Source organism: Ranitomeya imitator, chromosome 1 (assembly GCF_032444005.1).
Source record: "Ranitomeya imitator isolate aRanImi1 chromosome 1, aRanImi1.pri, whole genome shotgun sequence".
Lineage (NCBI taxonomy): Eukaryota > Metazoa > Chordata > Amphibia > Anura > Dendrobatidae > Ranitomeya > Ranitomeya imitator.
The window spans coordinates 959,184,679-959,203,655 of NC_091282.1; the positions used below are offsets into that span (position 1 = coordinate 959,184,679).

Genomic DNA, 18,977 nt, shown 5'->3' on the forward strand with positions numbered 1-18,977 from the left:
TTTCTTCTTTGTGCACCTCAGGATGCAGACAGCAGTGATTAAGTTGGTGAAGGACGAGCAGCGGACTCCTTCTTCCACCAATCAGTGTGTGCGTCTGTGTCAGCAGACGCAATAACATCATTACATCATGACTGCTGTGTGCAGAGTAAGTGCATCGTAGACTTGAGCAGAGCCCTGGGGGAATAAGAGTGTGGTGAGTATGTGTTTTTTTGTAATATATGTATGGGATCGTTGCTTGCACAGTATATAAGGGGCTATGTGAGGGTTTATACTGTATTTAGCGGGATATGTGAGGGCTCATATTCTATATAGAGAGGCTATATGGTAGCTCATATTATATATAGTCTGCTATGTGGGACTCACTGTATATAGGAGCCTATCTTGGGGGCTCATGCTGTGTATAGGAGGCTATGTGGGGGCCCATATTGTATATATTGAGCTTTATATGGGCTCATACTGTATAGAAGGCTTTGTGAGGGCTCATATTCTATATAGAGAGGCTATATGGTAGCTCATATTATATATAGTATGCTATGTGGGACTCACTGTATATAGGAGCCTATCTGGGGGGCTCATGCTGTGTATAGGAGGCTATGTGGGGGCCCATATTATATATAATTATATGGGCTCATACTGTATATGATGGCTCATATTGTATATAGAAAGGCTATTTGGTGACTCATACTGTATATAGAAGCTATGTTGTGGCTTGTACTGTAAATAGGAGGTTATGTGGGGGCTCTTAATATATTTAGGGGCTATGTGAGGGCTCATACCATATGTAAAGCGGATATATGGGGGCTCACACTGTGTTTATGGAGGCTATGTGTGAGCTCATATTGTATATAGAGAGCTATGTGCGGGCTCATACTGTTTATAGGGCCAAAAAAAGATTGGAATCCAGTTCACCAAGTTGAAATGCAGTTTGTGAACATTGTCCTAGGGCAGTGCAGGAATGGAAGCTGTGTCAGCAGGAGGTAAAGATGCAAATGTAAAGTGTATCCTCCATCATGTCCACAGCTAGTAATTAAAATCAAAGGCCTTTACTATTCTATGTTAAAATTAAAGATTGAAAACATTCTTGAAAAACAGTGGGATGAACCTAACAAATTTCGAACAATTCAGTTTTTACTCATAGTACTACATGAATGAATAAGAACTGAATTGTTAGAAGCGCATAAAGTTCATCCCAATATTTTTTCCACTATTTTTCAAGAATGTTTTTAATCTTTAATTTTAACATGGGATAATAAAGGACTTTGATTTGAATTATTATGTGTGGACAAGATGCGGGGTACACCCAACATTTGTATATAGGGGAGCTAGGTGGGGCTTCAGACTGTATATAGGAGGCTATTTGGGGTCTGATACTGTATATAGGGGCTATGTGAGGGCTCATATTGTATATAGAGAAGCTATGTGGGGGCTCGCACGGTATATAGGGGCTGTGTGTGGTTTATAGGGAGGCTGTGCGGGCTCATACGGTATATCCGGAGATTTCAGCATGCTTAATTCTATATCAAATAATAATTATTAATATGTTAATATTAATATTGAGCAGAATTAATTTCAGCCTATTGGTTCAACCCCCACAACAGTCATAGTCTCTGTGGCCCAAATCATGTTTGCTATGTTAGATATAGCAACAGCTACAGCTATGCTGGAGGAACATCAGATCACTTTCTGTGAACTTCTATAGTTTATATATAATGTACTGTATGACCTCTCTAGTTTGAGTCAGTCTGCCCTCTCCTGTAATCCTCCATGTTGTGATGATGCAGATGATAGGTGCAGTATGTCCTAAATAAAACTGTTTATTTTCCCACAATGTTTGAGTGTTGATGATTCTGCTGAAAGTTTCAAATCTGCCATGATTTCTCCATAACTTAGGCTGATGTCCTGCACAGGCCACTGCAGCTCCTCCTTGGTCTTGGACCTATATCTGTGGCTCTCCAGCTTCCGGCTTTGTACATTGAAATGATTCATACAACTTTATCTTATACTATATGTGGCCAGGCCACATATTCAGTACATCTATATAATGCCTGGCCATGACATCTTAGGACCAAGTTACCTCTGACTTGGTCCTAAGATGTGGACCAAAAACATGGACATGTTTTGTATGATTATTTTGTTCCTTTCCTCTACTGATATCATCCTAGGCGATGCAAAAGGTGAAATCAGATGTCAATATCTGCAAAAAAAATTGTTATGCAGCTGATTTAAAAAATTTTTTGCTACTACTGGATTACGCTATGGATTTTCCATCCACAATTAGAAAAAAATATTCATCATCCGCTATACGCAAACATATTGAAAGTGTACTGGTTATTTGTTGATTGTATATTGAACCTTTTTCTTTTCTATGTTCTAAAAAAAATTCTATTTTTCTTCTATAATTCCGAAATAAGATGAAAATAAATCACTTTTACTGCATTTAAAATAGTTCTTATATGATCTGTAAGGTTTCTGTTTGTGTCCCTTTGTCTTTATCTCAGCATCTTGCCTTTCTTCCAGGTCCTCCTTTGAGGTTGATGGATGGCGAAACAAAGAAAGAGGGGCGTGTGGAAATTTATCTCAATGGCCAGTGGGGGACAATCTGTGATGATGGATGGACCGATAAGGATGCATCTGTTGTGTGCCGGCAACTTGGCTACAAGTAAGTCCAGCAAATGGAGCACTTCCTTGACAGGCCGTATATTTCCAGGAGGCAATAGGAGGTTTTCAAGTATCTGGAATTTGTACATTAATAACCATAAATTACTATGTAAGTGGAAAGAGATTTCTGTCTGGGAAATAGACTATTAACGTGCATGTCTTGAGCTGTTTTCTGTATATGCATTGCAATGTATAAATATGAACGCAAAGCAACATTTTTTTTTAATTTGCACTTTATTTTTACATCTTGTTTTGCCGAACAGTCTGTAAATCTAATGTAATTTTCACTGCATTAATTTACAGTATATAAGATACCTGCTATAGAATAGTAAGAGGTGTGAATCGCGTGATTTGCAGATAATATACTTTCATATTCTAATGTATAGATGAAAACAATGGTGTACCACTAGGTCTAGGAACATTTTTGTTTCTAGACATAGTGGAATTCACAAGTATATCCAAATATATTCTGTAATTCTCTGTCTGCTAATCAGCTTGGACCCCAGTCATACCTATATTATACATTGTAGGTACAGCAAGTAACAGAATATTAGGACAATTTATATTAGTGAGGGTTGTCTAGATTGGATTTAATTGTTGTTTACTTTAACATGTGTAAAGTTTTTGTGCTAGAGTTGAGCAAAATGATTTGCAGGACACCGGTCCAACAGCTGTGCCGGTAGTCCATGGTCGCCAGTCCAGAGCCCTGCAACCTCCTCCAAGCTGCCGGCATGCCCATTGCTTCTTATTAATAGGTCCAGTGGAACATCATGTGTGTGTATTGCTCTGCAATGATAAAGTCACACCATAACAGAAGAGGTGCTGGGGATGCTGGAGTTCACGGACTACTGAAGAGGCTCTTGACCATTGTCCTGGGAATCTTGTTGATCTATTCTAATTTGAGCTGTTCCGATTTTCAACCTATAAATATAAGAGATCTGTAAAAGTTTCAGGAAACGAAGCTATTTTAGGAAGTCACAGTGATTAAAGGGAGTCTGTCAGCATAAAGTGACTGTTCAAACTAATCACAGCAACCTTGTATGGGTGTATGGGATGCAGACCTAATCAAAACTGTATCATTTGTGTCCAAATCCTTTCCTGTGTTTGACAGACTATTTTTTATTAATTTATTTATGCCAATCAGCTGCTTGGTGCACCCTTGGTTTACTCAAGCAGTTCAGTGAACTTTCCCACCTACTTGATTTCGATCTATCTCCACTACCTATTTTACTTGATGTGCCACTTTGGAATTACAGGAGCCATAGAAGGGTTACGATTAGTGATGAGCGAGTGTGCTCGTTACTCGAGATTTCCGAGCATGCTCGAGTGTTCTCCAAGTACCTTGGGCGTGCTTATAGATTATGTTTGAGTCCTCGCAGGTGTATGATTTGCGGCTGCTAGACAGCCTGAATACATGTGGGGATTAATTTACAAACAGGAAATCCCTGCATGCTTGGAAATCTCGAGTAATGAGCATACTCGCTCATCACTACTTTCGATATATAGGTGAAAATCAAATACATGCGAAGGAGCACTTGTTGGCCACATCCAGGGTGCACAAATCACCTCACTAGCATTTTTGAATAGAGAACAATTTTTTTTAAAACAACTCTTGAAGAAACCCACGCGAAACACGTATCGCGGTTGCAGCCACATGGTCTGACTCAGGAATATGGGTAAGAAATATGATTTTTTTTTATATTTACAACACTTTGGAATGTTTTTTAGACTTTTTATACTGTCTACTATGCAATATCACTTTAATTGTGACTCGTTTTCTTTTGTTCATAAAATCTTGACCTTCTAGGCATAGGATTGGTTGAGCCTTGTGTTCACCATCACAGGCAGTATACACATTGCATATATATATTTTTCTCTGTGATGCCCTTCCTTACATTATGTGTTTAGACCCTGGCCTTTGTACACTTGAGTCTTCACCTTCAATTTTAATATTTTTGTATGTACTGTGTCATATCTGTATTTTACAGTAGTACTTTATTGATAATTATAGATGGTGGATCAATAACTCCATGCTTTTAGTAGGATCAAAGTGTACTCTTGGTGTTTTTTTCCTCCTATTGCATTAGATATTACTGGGGCTTATGGCCTCTTTCCCCTTTTTTGGTGCAACTTTATCAGTTCGAATGATATTGATTATATAGATTTTTTTTTTTAAACATAGCAATGGATTTGGATAACAGAGGTTTTTAATTAGGGCTAAGTCCCCTACAAGATGATGTGCATGTTTTGAACAATTAATTTTGTGCTGACGATTTTGTGTTCCTTTAAACATTGTGGAAAAGAAAAGCTTGAAAACATTTTTAATTGATAAAAGGAGAATTTTTCAGCACCGAACCTTCTTGGCAAAGTAAAGAAAAAAGAAAAAATAGTTTCCCCAGATCAATTGTTAAATGTAAGCCATACATACTGTACATTGCTATGACTCATTTCATTTATATAATTGTAAAACTGATTTTTTTTCCTACCTTATAAAGTTATATTCTCTATTAATATCCAGAAACGTGAATAATGAAGTGTGAAAATGTAACGTTCCTTACCACTTCACAGTTGATAGAAAATACAGACATCAGGGATTTTATTCATAGATGCTTCACACTTAAAGGGAATGTAATCCTCCCCCCAGACAGCACGGGATATTTCAATACTTTTTCCGTACACATGCTTTGGATTATTATTGCAAATAAGCATTGCTAAGTGAGACGTGTTTTACAGAAACTTTCTGGACATTGATCAATTGCTGCGGCATGGAAACTATATTAATAAAATAAAAGGATAGCCCCATTTCCCCTCCTTCCATCCAACCTTGCAGACTGAAGATTGTTTCCTGCGGCCAACAATGCCATTATATGTAGCTGAGCAGACGTGAACAGCCTAAATCACATTAAAGGACTGTCTTACAAATTAGAAAAGACCCATTAAGGCACTAAATATATCATGATATCTCATTTCAGTGCAGCAAGGCATTACGTAAGATCGCACACGTTATTTAATGTATTACATAATGTCTGAAGACTGGCTACATGATTTGACAACATTTAGACAGTAGAAGGCATGGGTGAAATCTGGAATAAGATGTTGGTAGACACTGAACACAAGAGATGTCAAAGGACAAGCGTTTGGGAAAACACAATAAATTTAATTCTGCCATGCTACAGTGATTTACAGATACGTGTGACCGATAAAACAAAAACATGTGCACAAATGGTCTTCACTGTAAATATATTTTGTTATGAAAAGAATTGTTAGAGATTTTTATAAATTGGCAATTGCAAAACTTAGAGAGGTTCACCACCTTGATTGTTAAAATGAGTTAGTTGACAATGAGATGATCACAAAGTGTTCCCATGCACAGAACCATAGTAATCAGCTGTGATCATCCTGGATGCCTAGAAATAAGTATTCAATTTCCCTGTGGTGCCCCCACAGGAGAAATTATGTATCACAATTCAGATCTATTGGTTGTCTGATTAAAGAAGCCCTCCCGTCAAAATTTGTATCCTTTTAGTATACTACATTCATCATATTATATGGAACTCTGTACTTACAATTGCTCATTTTGCCTTTCTACCCGGCTAATTCTTCTCTTTTTTATAAGGGCTATCATATTGCATGAATAAAAGCAGATTAACTGAATCCTTCTAAGCTTTATGTAGAAACTGCAGGTCAATTTTCCCTGTATGACAAATGAGTCACTGCAAATGTCCCCAGCAGGACTTTGTTTTCTACGAAGAACACAGAAAACAAATGAAGTAGCTGGGTAGAAAGGCAAAATGAGCAATTGTCAGTACAGAGTGCTATATATTATGATGATTCCAATATAGTAAGAGGATAAAAACTTTGCTTCTTTAAACGCAGTTCATCCAGACTGAGAAGTTTTCTACGCAACCAATCTTCACTCTGGCCATGTGGTAAGGATCCTGAGACAAAGACCCTACCTTATTAATTCAGAATGCCCAAACTAAATCAGTTTTGTCAATTAGACAACCTCTTTACAATTTTTACCCAAAATATAGGAAATATATAGTATTTTGATAATTGTTGTTAATGTTTCGTGTTCCACACTGATTCAGTCTAATTTTTTGATCTTTATCATTTGTAAAAATTTATACTGTACTAGATGGCAGCCCGATTCTAAAGAATCGGGAGTCTAGAATCCATATATACTTTATTTATTCAAATGTAAAAATAATACAATTAATAAATAATAGTAAGAAATAACAAAAAATGGCTGCACTCACCAGCTCTTGACAATTCTTGTTATTTAAGGTACAGTTACACAGGATCCATGAACATGCTTATGAGGGGAGGGATGAAAGACATCAGACGACAACTTTGCGTGTTGTGGCAAATGCCACAACAACGGTTCTTTGCTTAAGAACAATGTCAGGTAGTAGGAAAATACCCAGTTAATAATAGGCAATAGTTCTTTGCAGGAATGCAGATATTAATAAATAGGCAGTTTATATTGCAGAGAAATTGCTGGGCAATAATGGACAATGTCCTTATGTGGCAAATAATAGAGCAATATACCCAATGTGGCAAAGAAGAGGTTAATAAACGGCAGTCTCTCAGTATAACAGTCAGTGAATAATAGGCAGTATATGGAGAAAACACCAAACAAAAGTTCAAAATTGGTGTGAAAATGTCACTGAACCACTTCACAACTAAATATATATAGTTTTGGTAAATGGTATTATCATTTTTTTGACGAAATTCGGCAGGAGCTTGAAGAGCAACGTCACTGGGCCCGCCTCCACGCAGTAGAAACTTGCTGTGAGGTAAAAATTCAAAAATCACACCAAAATGGTGGGCGGAGTGTGTCACAGTACGGCACGTTTCTGATTGGTCGCTCGCAGCAGGCGGCAACCAATCAGACATTGGACACTGTTGACGTCACTTATCTCCGGACATTAGCTCCGGACATTAGCTCCGGACATTAGCTCCGGACAGGAAGTTGGCACAAATTGCAGGAAGTAGTATTCTAGGCAAATATATATTAGATAGGTAACGGAGTAGTATGGAAAATAAAGTTAAAATGCCATTCAGGTGCATTGGCTATGTCTGGTACTACAGTTCATCCACTTGCAAATTGCTTCAGTGAAAATTCTCCTGTTGTTTTGCGTCTACAGCTCCTATACAGACTTTTGTGTTTCCATGATAACACTATAAATGTTGCAGTCAGATCATTGTCTTTGTGTCCCAAACTTGTTAGTAGGAAGTAAATGAGAGATTGATGGCAACATGACTGCAGGATTGGACTACACAGTGAGTGTTACAATGGAGGCACAGGTTTTTATTAGGACTTTTAGCACGCTTTTTTATTTTTTATTGTAAATGTATTGCGCTGTAATTTAAAGAAAGTATAAGTGCTATAATGACTGGATTAGTATAGAACAAGGCTCACAAGAAAACTAATACCATAAAAATATATAAAGTTTATTCAAAAAAACAAACCAAACATAAAAACAATGACACCAGGTCACTAATGACCCACCATACTAGACCAATACGTACGAAGGTTGGGGTATGGGTGTACCTATTCCACCCTCTCCACCCCTAACTTGACCCTACCTACCAGCGGAGGTTGGCACCCTCTTGAACGCAATATGACACCCCCGCTCGTCGGCGGCTCTCCCTCCTATCCCTAGAATTCCCTAATTACAAGTAGCGTATCCGGATTATACCCCTACAAAACACAAACCGTACAAAAAATCATACAACGTTAAATCAGTTAGTAACCAACAAAGGAATTCTAAACAAAACCGCCACCACACAAACTCTGTCTAGTACATAATATCATTATAATCTGTAACTCCAGGAAGGTGGAACAGCTAAAATCACCCTGATATGTCCCTAGAGTGATCCCTACCTGCCAGCAGAGGTTGGCACCCTCTTGGACGCAATGTGGACCCTCCTCGGCGGCTATCCCTGATATCCCTGGTAATTCTTTAATGAATAAATAGCAGTGAGCTACATGATATCACCATTCAGTATATAAGTTAACTGCCTTAAGCCACCGGCCACCCGTCACTGTAATACGTAGGGAATTCCTGGATTATCACTAGATTAAACAAATGGACACAGTGCAGACACTCAGAGGACCTGATTATCCCAATAGGGTTTTCAATCCTGAGTCCCAATTCCAAGGATGTTTGTATGTCAAATACCCACTTCAATATATGATAATTTTGCAGTATATCCACATCATATCTTATTGAGCACAATCAAAAACCTTCATTATTGTAATATGCCCTTCAACATAAAGTTTAGCATAAGATTAAATATTGCAACATGCCCTTTAGCATAGGGTTGAATCTGTGTCCATACATAATAGACACTATTGCACCGTGTCCCCTAAAGTAGGTCAAAAAGATAATAAGATAATACCGCCAGTAAATACTGGCAAACTTATCTGCACTCAGATCTCGCCTCGACGCGTTTCCCTCCCATGATACAGTTCCTCAGGAGGCATATGGGAATATTTGTGTATCCATAATATCAGACTCAGATATAGCGCCTGGTTGCACTGTTATTTCAAAAATTGTAACTGGAAATGTTTGTCATTCTTCTAAATAATTGGGTGTTAGATGCAAAACCAGAGACAGCCAACGAAAAACATAGGAAGAAAGCAGACAATTTTTCAATTAACCTCTTTAAAGAGGACCTGTCCTTTTCCAAAAAAAAGAGTTAAATAAACCTTTGCATTAAAAGTGGAATTTACTTCAGTCTTCTTTGGACGTGTGCGCGCTTTCACCACTCCCTCCCAGATGCTGTCAATCACAAAGTGGCAGCTGATCTAGCAGACCAGCAGTCTGAGACGCTACTGAGCTGTGATTGGCAGCTTTTGGGAGGTAGGAGTGAAAGTGCACTCATCCAGAGAAGAATGTGAAGAAACGCCCAGTTTGTCAGCAAAGCAGAAATTTCTCATACTGCGCTCTAAAAGCACCAAATGTGAATATCACTGCAAAGGAGTAATGCGGCACAAAAGAAAAACAAACTTCAGAATCAGGAGCACTGAGGGATCTTTAGAAGGTACTTAATGCAATATTTTGAGCACGTGACAGGTCCTTTTCAACTGCCTAATAAACAATATTCATGACCGTGGGTTTATATTTAACTGTACCAAGAGGTAGGAATTCAATGTCAGCTATTTCATAGGTAAACCTATATAACACGAGATAACTTGATCTATGTGTCATACTTACTCATGTTGTTAGAATTGGCCACCGCTCCATCGCACGGCTTAGTGGCTGCTATGCAGTAGTTCTGCTGTGTTTGGAGTATTAACAATCGGTGCTGACTGGGGGCTAAGCTGAGAAATCCAGACAAAAGAGTCCATGTTGTTATTTATTAATCACCACTATTCAGCTTTTATAGCACATGAGCAGGTTGTGCTTTGCTTTCTTAAGCAGTCTGATAGACAATGAATGGAGCACAGGTCAGGCATGGGAAGCTCTGTTCCAGTAAAAACAGGTCTTTACAGCACCACATTGTTAGGGTTGCGGAGCCACGTTAGACTCATTGCTGTATCAGCACTCAGTCCCCCCGCGACCGGCATACTAACCCTATCCTGTAGATATTGGATAGCTTGGGATTTGGGGAAAATATGTTAAAGTTGCTGAATGCCACTATCATTCATGGTCACTGCTGCAACATCTCCATCACCAGCTTTCCTCCACTTTCATTAAACACACAAGAGATCCTCTGTAAAACAGCATTACATAAGACATAAACAAGAGTGTACTGAGAACAATATTTTGGTCCTTCTTGGTTGCCTGCATGGATAGATAAGTCTGCTCCCTTTATGGAAATAGGTATAATTTAGATTCAATTTAGCCAGTGGTGAAATCCAAATTATGGTATAGTATATATCAGCGTTTTGGATTAAAATATAACCTTTAATATATGTCCTTGAAAGGTAAATCTTTTGGGCAAAATTATAACATAAAAAGTGCAAGGTGCATAAGACAAACAACACTAAAAAGTTGTGGAGTGCAAAAATAGGGTAGTCTTTCTCATCCATGAAGCCCCTGTTTTTATCTAGTGATTCATTTTTTATATTAGAGTCAGAAAACATGCACAGACCTCTAGACTCTATCCTTGAAGGACCGAAATTAGGCAGGCAGTCTTACATATATAGTCTCACCTATATGTTGTCACCTCCACATGATATACTTAGTCTAAAAACTCAATTGGTAAGATATATAGTCCATGAATAAACACAAACCATTCACCTGGAGCATTTATACCAATATCAGCGAGTATGACCAATATAACAGACGGGCCTTTATGAAAATCATTGGGGCTGTCTATTTGCCACGAAGAAGACCCTCTCCTATAGCCATATATTCACATAGGCTGACAAATTATAGGATACTGGGGTCAACTATACAAGCAAAACACAGTCCCAGGGTGGTGTCACCAATTGATGCAACATTATACTCATCAGTGCATGCTCTATGGGGTGAATCTCCCACCTCTCTCCTTTGTCTGGAGGGGGTTCTTGCGACATGAATAATTAGCATACTCTATAATTCAGAATGATCTCACCCACGTGGATGGAGTCCATCATGCAACCTTTTATCCAGGTTCAGCGGTGGATACTTTCCCCCTTTCTCCCGACGTGTTTTGTTGTGCTCATCAGGGGATACCTTGGGGCTAGTATGCTCATGCCATTGAAAAGACACTGCCGTTACGCGTGGACTAACCTTTGTCGTTCGTCTTTTTAACTGCGCCATGCAGTCAAACTCACAAACACTTCCGGTGTTAGTAATGTGGAGGTTCCGGTCCCTGGACTGCATACTTCAACTGGTTATCCGCTCAATAGAACACATGTGCCCTCCGGTGCCCAGCATATGCGGCCCAGAGATTACCTTGGAATGCAAGCTCCTCAACACATGCATGCATGAGTGTACACCATTATTCCTTGTGTTTTCCATTCAAAAATACTATGTTGGATGGAAAAAAATTGTACACACAGCACTGTATTAAAGAAGGTTAAAGTTACACTTCTATCTATCAAAATGAATGAAATGACCATGGAATTCAATCCTTCATGATAACACTCTATTATGTACAGGTTCCATATCACAGAAAATATCAAAAGGATCCTTGGGCGATACGGGAAGGGGTACATCGGCAGATCAGGCATAGCCCCCATTCCTTGAGAGAGATGGTGAGTTAGGGACAAACAGTATATTATAATTGAGGGAGTTATTACACCAAATCCTCACTCGCATGTGTGCACACTAAACTAACCCCCCAGGAGGACCTAGTGTGTCCCTTGGGTGCCCTATTCTTGCTTGATCCTACCTCACGTGGAGGTTGGCACCCTAGGACCTACTCAGTGGCGCCCCCACTCATCGACGACTGTCCCTCTCTATTAACCTTGATTTACCCTAGACTACAGAAAAGGAGAGAAAGAAAGTTGGTCACCAAGACCTTTTGGATGTATAGTTTGTAGCCAGAAGATCCATTTACACTCTTTTTGGAGGATCATCTGATCACAATTGCCTCCTCTTGTTGGGGGGTTGATCTTATCAATCCCTATAAAGGTGATCTTCTTTGAATTCCCATGATGGCATCTGTTGACATGATTGGGTATAGACGTGTCCCTTTTATTAGCAATGTCACTCATATGCTCCCCTATTCTTCTGCAAAGTTCCCTTTTCGTTTTCCCTATATATTCAACACCGCATTCACAGGTTGCTTTGTACACTACTCCCCTAGTCTGATAGTTAATGAATTGTCTGATAAAGTATGTCCTTCCTGTGTTGTTTCTCTCAAATGTTTTGACAGGGTTAATAGAGCCGCATGCTTTGCATCTGCCACATCTATAATATCCTGTGGGTTGCAGGCCTAATCAGGACTGATTCTTTGGGCCCTGGAAATGGCTGTGGACTAATCAGTCTTTTAGAAATGTACCCCTTCGAAATGTAATCTGGGGTGAGGGACCAATTGCATCCTTGACGTCTGTGTTCATGAGGAGTATCTGCCAGTGGTGCTAAAGGATGCTTTGAATTTCTCCTGCCCCGTTTGAATAGCCCGTTATAAAACGTGAGATGTTCTCCATTCTAGGTGGTGTGGGAGTAAGTAAGTCCTTTTGGTCTTTTGTAAGGGATGATTTATAGACCTCATTCAGTTTGTTTTTTTGAATAAACTTTATACATTATACTTTATACATGTATATTGTAAGAAAAAATAAATAGGATATCCCGGCAGGAGACGAACGGAGCTGGATGATCGTATCACCACCCACAACGCCTCTGGGACGCAGATGAGTAGAAGTGTTGGATACAGCATTGAACTATGGGGTGTTTTGGGACAATTTTTTAACTTGCTTTGGTGGTCCTCTGTTTATCTTTTTGCTGGGTTGTCTCTGCGATGATGTGGGCCACTGTCCCATTGTGAATTCCATACATCTGGGAGTCATTGGACTTTAAAAAAATTTTTTTGGACTATATTTATTTTTTCTTACAAGTATAAATTATGGGATGGAGTGGCTCGCTGATATTTTGTGGATAAATGAGACATTGGTATTTTTACCTATTGGGGTGTGACTTTGTACTATTCCCTCTTAGGGACTTTTTTCTGCTGGCAAACAACAATTTTGTGTTTTTTTGCTATGTTTATTTATTTATTTTTTTATTCTTAGATTTGCAGTTTTTTTTATTTTTTATATTCCTTTCATTTTTTGGTGTATTGATATTGGATATGTCCCTTTTTGGGAAACGTCATTGAAGGTACAGAAGCATATGGTTACCTTGAAGTATATACATGGGATGGAGTGGCCCGCTGATATTTTTTTGGATCAAAGAGACATTGGTGTTATTTTTACCCCTTTGGCAGTGACATTTTCTACTATCCCTATTTAAGGGATTTTCTGGTTTGGCGGATCAAGAAAAATCTTTTTTGTTTTTCTGCTATGTTCATTTTTTTTATTTTTTCTATTCTTATTTGTGCAGTTTTTTGATTTTTTATATTTTTTTCATTTTTTCTGGGGTGGATATATTTGGTACGTCTCTTTTAGGGAATATAGGGTCTATTTAGGGCTACTAGGGCCAGTCGTCGAGGAGCGGGGGCGCCTACCGCAGAAACTTAGGGTGCCAACCTCCGCTGTCAGGTAGGGACCAAGAATAGGGCACCTGACAGGGCAAGGTAGTTTGTATCTGGCTCTCATGGGCTGCATTTTGTAATACCTTTGTTTGCATATATTGGAACAAACCTTTTTTAGCTTTAATTATTAAAAGTTATATTTTAAGGATCCTTGTTGTGTTTTGGTTTTTTGGGGTATCAGCATAATCAGGACAAACTGGACAACAAATTTTGGGGTCCAATCTCTCCTGCTACCCTTGAGAAAATAAAAAATTGCGTGCTAAAAAATCATTTTTGAGGAAAAAAAAGGATTTTTTATTTTCACAGCTCTACGTTATAAATTTATGTGAAGCACTTGGGGGTTCAAAATGCTCACCACACATCTAGATAAGTTCCTTAATGGGTGTAGTTTCCAACACGGGGTCACTTGTGGGGTGTTTCTACTGTTTAGGCACATCAGGGGCTCTCCAAATGCAACATGGCGTCCGATCTCAATTCCAGCCAATTCTGCATTGAAAAAGTCAAACAGAACTCCTTCTCTTCCAAGCTCTGCCATGCGCCCAAACTGTGGTTTACCCCCGCATATGGGGTATCGGCATACTCAGGACTAGGGTTGAGCGAAACGGGTCGAACATTTTCAAAAGTCGCCGACTTTTGGCGAAGTCGAGTTTCATGAAACCCGATCCGACCCCTGTGCGTGGTCGGCCATGCGGTACGCGACTTTCGCGCCAAAGTCGCGTTTCAATGACGCGAAAAGCGCCATTTCTCAGCCAATGAAGGTAAACGCAGAGTGTGGGCAGCGTGATGACATAGGTCCTGGTCCCCACCATCTTAGAGAAGGGCATTGCAGTGATTGGCTTGCTGTCTGCGGCGTCACAGGGGCTATAAAGGGGAGTTCCCGCCGACCGCCATGTTACTGCTGCTGATCTGAGCTTAGGGAGAGGTTGCTGCCGCTTCGTCAGAAGCAGGGATAGCGTTAGGCAGGGTCCATTAACCACAAAACCGCTTGTGCTGTAGCGATTTCCACTGCCCAACACCACCTTCGGTGTGCAGGGACAGTGGAAGCTCCTTTTTTTTTTTTTTTCCTCAGCGCTGTAGCTCATTGGGCTGCCCTAGAAGGCTCCCTGATAGCTGCATTGCTGTGTGTACGCCGCTGTGCAAACCAACTGCTTTTTTCAAAGCACAAATCCTCTTGTTCCTTCCTTTCTGCACAGCTATCTTGTTTGTTTGTCCACACTTTTTATTTAATTTGTGCATCAGTCCACTCCTTATTGCTGCCTGCCATACCTGGCTGAGATTACTGCAGGGAGATAGTAATTGAAGGACAGTTCCTTTTTTTTTTTTTTTTGTGGGAGATTAAGATTGACATTTCTGCTAGAGTGCCATCTCTGTCTGTGTCATCTCTCACTCAGTGGGCCATAGAAAGCCTATTTATTTTTTTGCTTGATTTGGGTTCCAAAATCTACCAGAAAAAATCACAACATCAATCAGTGGGAGAAAAATATTGGCCTCAGGGCTTGTGTGCCACTCCTTACTCCTGTGTGTGCCATCTCTCACTCAGTGGGCCATAGAAAGCCTATTAATTTTTTTGCTTGATTTGGGTTCTAAATTCTACCTGAAAAAATCAATAAATCAATCAGTGGGAGATTAATATTGGCCTTTGGGCTTGTGTGCCAGTCCTAAGCGTGCCATCTCTCTCTCTCTCAGATAGTGGGCCATAGAAAGCCTATTTTTTTATTATTTTATTGGGTTTATAAATTTTCCCTGGGAAAAAAAAAAAGTGGGAGATTAATATTGGCCTCTGGGCTTGTGTGCCAGTCCTGAGCGTGCCATCTCTCTCACAAATAGTGGGCCATAGAAAGCCTATTTATTTTTTTGGTTGATTTGGGTTCATAATTCTACCTGAAAAAATCAATCAATCAATCAGTGGGAGATTAATATTGGCCTTTGGGCTTGTGTGCCAGTCCTAAGCGTGCCATCTCTCTCTCTCAGATAGTGGGCCATAGAAAGCCTATTTATTATTATTTTTTTTATTGGGTTTATAAATTTTCCCTGGAAAAAAAAAAAAATGGGAGATTAATTTTGGCCTCTGGGCTTGTGTGCCAGTCCTGAGCGTGCCATCTCTCTCACAAATAGTGGGCCATAGAAAGCCTATTAATTTTTTTGCTTGATTTGGGTTCCAAAATCTACCAAAAAAAATCACTAAATCAATCAGTGGGAGATTAATATTGGCCTCTGGGCTTGTGTGCCACTCCTGACTCCTGTGTGCGTCATCTGTCACTCAGTGGGCCCTAGAAAGCCTATTTTTTGTTTTATTTGTTTTCTAAATTCTCCCTGAAACAATCATTTTATTTTCTTTGGTTTCTAAATTATTCCTGAAAAAAATCATTTTTTTTGTATTTTTTTTTCTCTCAAGTCTCCCTGAAAAAAAAAAAAAAAAAAAAAATCTGTGGGAGATTCATATTGCCCCTTCTGCTTGTGTGCCAGTCTTGACTCCTGGGTGTGCCATCTCTCTCTCTCTCCCCAATTGTGGGCCATAGAAAGCCTATTAATTTTTTTGCTTGATTTGGGTTCCAAAATCTACCAAAAAAATCACTAAATCAATCAGTGGGAGATTAATATTGGCCTCTGGGCTTGTGTGCCACTCCTGACTCCTGTGTGCGTCATCTGTCACTCAGTGGGCCCTAGAAAGCCTATTTTTTGTTTTATTTGTTTTCTAAATTCTCCCTGAAACAATCATTTTATTTTCTTTGGTTTCTAAATTATTCCTGAAAAAAATCATTTTTTTTGTATTTTTTTTCTCTCAAGTCTCCCTGAAAAAAAAAAAAAAAAAAAAAATCTGTGGGAGATTCATATTGCCCCTTCTGCTTGTGTGCCAGTCTTGACTCCTGGGTGTGCCATCTCTCTTTCTCTCCCCAATTGTGGGCCATAGAAAGCCTATTAATTTTTTTGCTTGATTTGGGTTCCAAAATCTACCAAAAAAAATCACTAAATCAATCAGTGGGAGATTAATATTGGCCTCTGGGCTTGTGTGCCACTCCTGACTCCTGTGTGCGTCCTCTCTCACTCAGTGGGCCCTACAAAGCCTTTTTTTTTTTTTTTTTTCCTAAATTCTCCCTGAAACAATCATTTCATTTTATTTGTTTTATAAATTCTTCTGTAAAAAATAATTTTTTTTTAATTTTTTTTTTTTCTGAAGTCTCCCTTTTAAAAAAAACAAACACAAATCAGTTGGAGATAAATATTTACATTTGCGCTTCAGTGACAGTCCTGCGTGTGTGCCATCTCATTTGTTGCCAACAACAACAGAGTGTGTAACATTGTGGCTGATTTTCGTTGTGGTCTCACCCACCTGTAAAGGGGTAGCTAAATCATACTGAAGTTATAGCTCACCGTGTAAGTTGTGTGACAGCAACAAATACCGTTCGTTTGGTAACGTTTTTAAAACAATGAGGAAGTCTGGTGGAAGAGGTCGTGGCCGGGGGCGTTCATTGTCAGCTGGTAATGAGGGTAGTGGTAGTGGTGGAGCATCAGCTGGTCGTGTGAAAAAAAATATTGCACCTAAGTCTGGAGCTGTGGAGCCAGGTTCGTCGTCTGGCTACTAGTGTTGAGCATTCCGATACCGCAAGTATCGGGTATCGGCCGATACTTGCGGTATCGGAATTCCGATACCGAGATCCGATATTTTTGTGATATCGGGTATCGGTATCGGAAGTGTAAAATAAAGAATTAAAATAAAAAATATTGTTATATTCACCTCTCCGGCGGCCCCTGGACATCAGCGGGAGGATCCGGCGTCCGGCACGGCTTCTTTCTTCAAAATGCGCGCCTTCAGGACCTGTGGAATGACGTCCCGGCTTCTGATTGGTCGCGTGCCGCCCATGTGACCGCCACGCGACCAATCAGAAGCCGCGACGTCATTCCTCAGCTAAAGTCCTAGAATGAGCGCCTTTTAGGACCTGAGGAATGACGTCGCGGCTTCTGATTGGTCGCGTGGCGGTCACATGGGCGGCACGCGACCAATCAGAAGCCGGGACGTTATTCCACAGGTCCTGAAGGCGCGCATTTTGAAGAAAGAAGCCGTGCCGGACGCCGGATCCTCCCGCTGATGTCCAGGGGCCGCCGGAGAGGTGAATATAACAATATTTTTTATTTTAATTCTTTATTTTACACTTTAATATGGATCCCAGGGCCTGAAGGAGAGTTTCCTCTCCTTCAGACCCTGGGATCCATGAGGATACATTCCGATACTTGATGTCCCATTGACTTGTATTGGTATCGGATATCGGTATCGGCGATATCCGATATTTTTCGGGTATCGGCCGATACTATCCGATACCGATACTTTCAAGTATCGGACGGTATCGCTCAACACTACTGGCTACACAAGGCCTCGAACGCTCCCTTTTCTGGGAGTAGGAAAACCGCTTTTAAAGCCGGAGCAGCAAGAGCAAGTTTTGGCTTATCTTGCTGACTCAGCCTCTAGCTCTTTTGCCTCCTCTCGTGAAACTGGTAAATGTCAAAGCAGCGCGTCGTTAGTGGATGTTCACGGTCAGGGACAAGTCGCTTCCTTGTCCTCTTCAGCAAAAACAACAACAGAGAAGAATGCAGCAGGCGACACAACGGGTTACTCCATGGAGCTCTTTACACATACCATCCCTGGCTTAGAAAGTGAAGCAGTTAACAGTCCATGCCCATTACAAGTTGAATCTGACATGGAGTGCACTGATGCACAGCCACAGCCAGACTACTATCCTGGTCCTTTGACTCAGACCACAACATTGCCCTCGCAGGGTGCTGATCAAGAATCAGACCCTGATGAGACTATGTTGCCCCATCACGAACGCTATACCACCGACCGACATGGTGACACAGACGAAGTTGCACACGAGCTACAAGAAGAGGTAATAGATGACCCAGTTCTTGACCCCGATTGGCAGCCATTGGGGGAACAGGGTGCAGGCGGCAGCAGTTCTGAAGCGGAGGAGGAGGGGCCGCAGCAGGCATCAACATCGCAACAGGTTCCATCTGCCGGGCCCGTATCTTGCCCAAAACGCGTGGCAAAGCTAAAACCTGTTGGAGGACAGCGTGGCCATCCGGTTAAAGCTCAGTCTGCAATGCCTGAAAAGGTATCCGATGCTAGAAAGAGTGCAGTCTGGCATTTTTTTAAACAACATCCAATTGATCAGCGCAAAGTCATCTGT

General features: G+C 40.3%; 1 protein-coding gene across 2 annotated transcripts in view; it reads left to right on the forward strand.

Annotated features, from left to right (window-relative positions):
- PRSS12 (serine protease 12) overlaps nt 1-18,977 on the forward strand; it is a 305,892-nt gene that overhangs the window by 210,430 nt on the left and 76,485 nt on the right. For both annotated transcript variants that reach the window (XM_069743759.1, XM_069743760.1), the window contains one exon: nt 2,518-2,659. In XM_069743759.1, the coding sequence (XP_069599860.1) occupies nt 2,518-2,659 (142 nt within the window). The remainder of the gene's footprint in view (nt 1-2,517; nt 2,660-18,977) is intronic.